This window comes from Diospyros lotus, chromosome 11 (assembly GCF_014633365.1).
Source record: "Diospyros lotus cultivar Yz01 chromosome 11, ASM1463336v1, whole genome shotgun sequence".
In the NCBI taxonomy this organism is placed as follows: Eukaryota; Viridiplantae; Streptophyta; class Magnoliopsida; order Ericales; family Ebenaceae; genus Diospyros; species Diospyros lotus.
This window is the reverse complement of record NC_068348.1, coordinates 22,706,520-22,710,137: the sequence shown is the minus strand read 5'-3', so window position 1 is coordinate 22,710,137 and position 3,618 is coordinate 22,706,520. Positions and strand designations below refer to the sequence as shown.

At 37.9% G+C, this 3,618-nt stretch overlaps 1 protein-coding gene across 3 annotated transcripts; it reads right to left on the bottom strand.

Moving 5' to 3' along the window:
- Positions 1–520: 520 nt before the first annotated feature.
- Positions 521–2,646, bottom strand: LOC127812432 (uncharacterized). Of its 3 annotated transcripts, none has more exons than XM_052352807.1 (2): positions 1,419–2,646; positions 521–927 (listed from the first exon to the last, which is right to left on the bottom strand). In XM_052352807.1, exon 1 carries the CDS (start codon positions 2,515–2,517, stop codon positions 1,420–1,422), a length of 1,098 nt encoding a protein of 365 aa, XP_052208767.1. In that variant the 5' UTR covers positions 2,518–2,646; the 3' UTR covers positions 521–927; position 1,419. The 3 variants fall into 3 exon arrangements, with proteins under 3 accessions (XP_052208767.1, XP_052208769.1, XP_052208768.1); XM_052352809.1 differs by lacking the exon at positions 521–927 and adding an exon at positions 956–970; XM_052352808.1 differs by lacking the exon at positions 521–927 and adding an exon at positions 1,012–1,230.
- Positions 2,647–3,618: the final 972 nt, after the last annotated feature.

The window sequence follows — 3,618 nt, the reverse complement described above, 5'->3', positions numbered from 1 at the left end:
AGCAAGCATAGAAGGTTTCCTCTAATGAAAAGTATTTTATGCTCAGTTTCTATTACTGACCATGCCACAGGTACTTGGTAAACAACATTTTTCAACATATCAGTTCATGTGTGATCGAGAAACTCCCAAAATGCAAACAATATATATATATATATATGTAGAGAGAGAGTAAAGCTGCTGGTGATGAAGAATGCAATTTAAAATTCACAATGAGACTATTCTCATTTTCACCAAAGTAAAGCGTGTGCTAATCTAAAGAAGAAAATTATTTACTTGGGAGTGTCATGCTTGAAATGATGTAGGTTCTCATTTGAAGGACTACTTAATTTTTTTAAAAAGAAAATTAAAGTTTTGCTGAAAGAGTGATTGGCAATTTGCACGGGCTGGTTTACCCTTTCCAGGCACAAGTCCATAGTTGCTTTTACTGATATTGGTGAGACACAAGTAACTTTATTAATAATAAATGAATAAATTAAGTTATTGTTAAAACATACATGATCAGCGTAACAAGACTAAAACAAATGTCCCCAAAATTTTTATCATGTCAACCAGAGTGAAGATTCAGCGATCAACTACATTCAGCATTTATCCAGCTTTGTTATATAAAAGACTGATGATCTTTTAATGCCAATGAGGTATGTGGGGAGGAGAATGGGACTGCCCTGTTTTACAAAAGCGCTTGTTTGACTAATTTGACAAACTGTTATTCAATATCATGCTCCAGCCTACCCAAAAGAGGAGGCATCAGGCTTCAGCCTTCAATATCATGGCTAATGCATATAGACACTGTATCATGAGTGAAGGACAACACAGGTTGCAAGAGTATAGCAGGAAGAAACAGGGGCGAAGACAAGCTCGGTAACAGGCATCTCATTATTTATTTTGGGGTTGCACAAAGGGAGGCAGGCCAGCCTTTGCTCATGTAACCTGTATGAGGAAGGAATCAAAATACAACCTGCAATCCACTCGTCTGCAATGGCTAATTTAGTGTATAGACGGAAGAAACAGAGATGAAGATGCGACAGTTAATTTATTGTATAGAAGGAAAAAACAGGAATGAAGATGAGCCCGGAAACAAGAATCTTGTTGTCTTTTGGGAACAAAATATGACCAAGGACAATATCGCATAAGTTGCTAGCACTGTCAAAGGAACTTTGGCTTTTCAATGCAGTGTGGTTGTTGCTCAATGCTTCTGATACAACCCAATCATCTTCTAGCACCAGTACTCTACTGCCAGTAAACAGAGAGAAAAAAATTCCTGTCCTCATAGCTCAAACAGGCCAGAGAATACACTTGAACAAACAAGCCAATCCTATACTGATTAAATAACTATAAAAGTGTCGCATAAAGAAGGACCCAGTTATTATCTACATACAAGAGGCAGATCAATTAGATTCAAAATACACATAAATTCAAACCTTAGGACGAAGCGGAAGCAGCCTTGATAGCTTTTTGCAGTTCACTCTCCAAAGCACCTTCCAAATTCGAATTCTTCCTCGATTCTTTCAGCACATTGTCTTGCACACCACTCTTCTTGGTCTTCCATTGCTCAAACCCAGCAGAATTTTCGGTCATCGGTGATGCTTTCTTAGCAACACCATCGACATTTTTAGCTCTATAATTCCATTCCCGCCCGCCCAACTTGACTATCCTCAAGTCCTCCAAGCTCTGCTTTATCTCACTGTTCTCCTTCTGCAAGAACTCCATTTCTCTTCTCAGAGAAAGAGACATGCCCCTTAAGAGCTCCAAATTACCCTCGCTGCTCTTCGACTCCACCTCCTTGGCCTCCTTCACCTCGTCAACCCTCTCTATACCGATCTTATTCACGGCCAGAAAGGGCAACTGTTTCCCAATATTGGCGGGAAAATTGACGCCCCACCGGAAATTCACCGCAACGTGCTTGGTCACCGGCAATGCCGTCTTCGCCATGACCGCAATTCCAGACAAAAGCGAGCCTTTAGAAGGGGAAAAAGAAGAAGAAGAAGACTCCAGCGACAAGTCCTTCCAAGTAATCGGCCTCTCCAGAGGCACGAATCCCATCGAAGTGACCTCGCCATTGGCCTTTGGGTTAGGGTTAGGGTTAGGGTTTGAATACGTGGTTTTCTGGAGAGAGAAATCGCCAAATTGGGGCTTGATTTGGAGAGAAAAAGAGGGATTAGCGTGTAGGTTGTGTGGGAAGAAACTAAAGTGCGCGGAGATGACGAGAGGGGAATTGCGAGGGGAGCCGAAGAGGCTGACGCCGGATTTGAGAGAGACGGCGAGAGGCGGCGGGGCGTCGGTGGAACCGGCGGAGGTGGGGGTGTAGGAGAGCTTGAGATAGGGACCGGAGGGGAAATTGGTGCGGAGAGAGAGGGAGAGGTCGGAGGGGTCGGAGGCGGCGACGCCGGAGAGGAAGGGGAAGCCGAAGACGGTCACCGGAATCTTGGCTCGGAGGAGGAGTGGATTGGAGCGGTGGTGGTAGCGGAGAGATTGGGGCTTCTCATCAGTTTCGTCTTGGACTTTCAGCGAAAGCTTCATCTTCTCCAACTCGAGGAGACACTACCGTAATCCAATCTCTAAACTGCAGAAGCAGGCAGAACTGGGAAGTGCGAAGGCCGTTTGATTGGAGAACCGACGGAATCGTTCATCCTTTTTTGGTAAATTACACTCGTTCCCCGTAAGATTCACAAAAATCAAAAGGATGCCCCTTTCAAATTTGCTGAATAGTAATACACTGTCCAAATGTCCAGTCTTTGGATAAAATTTACTTCCATAATTCATCCATTTTTAAATTTTCATTTTAAAAATTTACAATTGTAATTTTTAAAATGAAAGATGAAACCAAGAGATATTTCTCATACTATATTATATTGTATTGTTACTAATAAAGGCATATCCATATGTGAGTTGTCCTGCCTATGTTGAAACCCCTCCCCCTCGCGCGACAATCTACAATTAAAAAATATTTTTTAATAATAAATTAGTCAAAAAAATTACAATTTATTCCAAAATTTGTGATATATAATTTTATATCTCAAAAAAAAAATTTAATCTCTTTTTACATAAATTTTTTAATTCACCCCTAATTGGTAATCTAAATTATAATGACTCTCAGGCATTGCAAAAAATAGAGTTACAATGATAATGAGTATATTTTATATGTTTATTTTAAAAATTATTATTTTTCACATATGTGCAAATAATTAGAGTTAAATAAAATTATTATAAGTAAAAATTAAAAAATATCTTTAAAATGTAATATTATATGACTCTATATTATTCTATATATATATATGACTCTAAATTATTCTATATATATATATATATGTTTCTAATAATAATAAGTTCAATGAGTGATGTAAGCAATAATAAGTTCAATGAGTGATGTAAGCAAACAATGTAGATATATATATATATATATATATCTATTTATCTATTCTAGTTGATATATAATTTTGTCCCATTTGTTTGTGTCAATAATTATATTCTTAGTGATTAAATGATTTAGAGACAAATAATAAAACTTTTAAAGACTGTTATCAATTTTTACTTTTTTTTAACTTTAATTATTTACTTTTGAAAAAAATAAACTCCTTATGGATTGTATGAAAAGTTGCTAAGTTACAATTTTTGTAATTT

Bases quoted from the DNA above. Each gene is read 5' to 3' on its own strand.
- LOC127812432 (XM_052352807.1), bottom strand. From the start codon at position 2,517: ATGAAGCTTTCGCTGAAAGTCCAAGACGAAACTGATGAGAAGCCCCAA.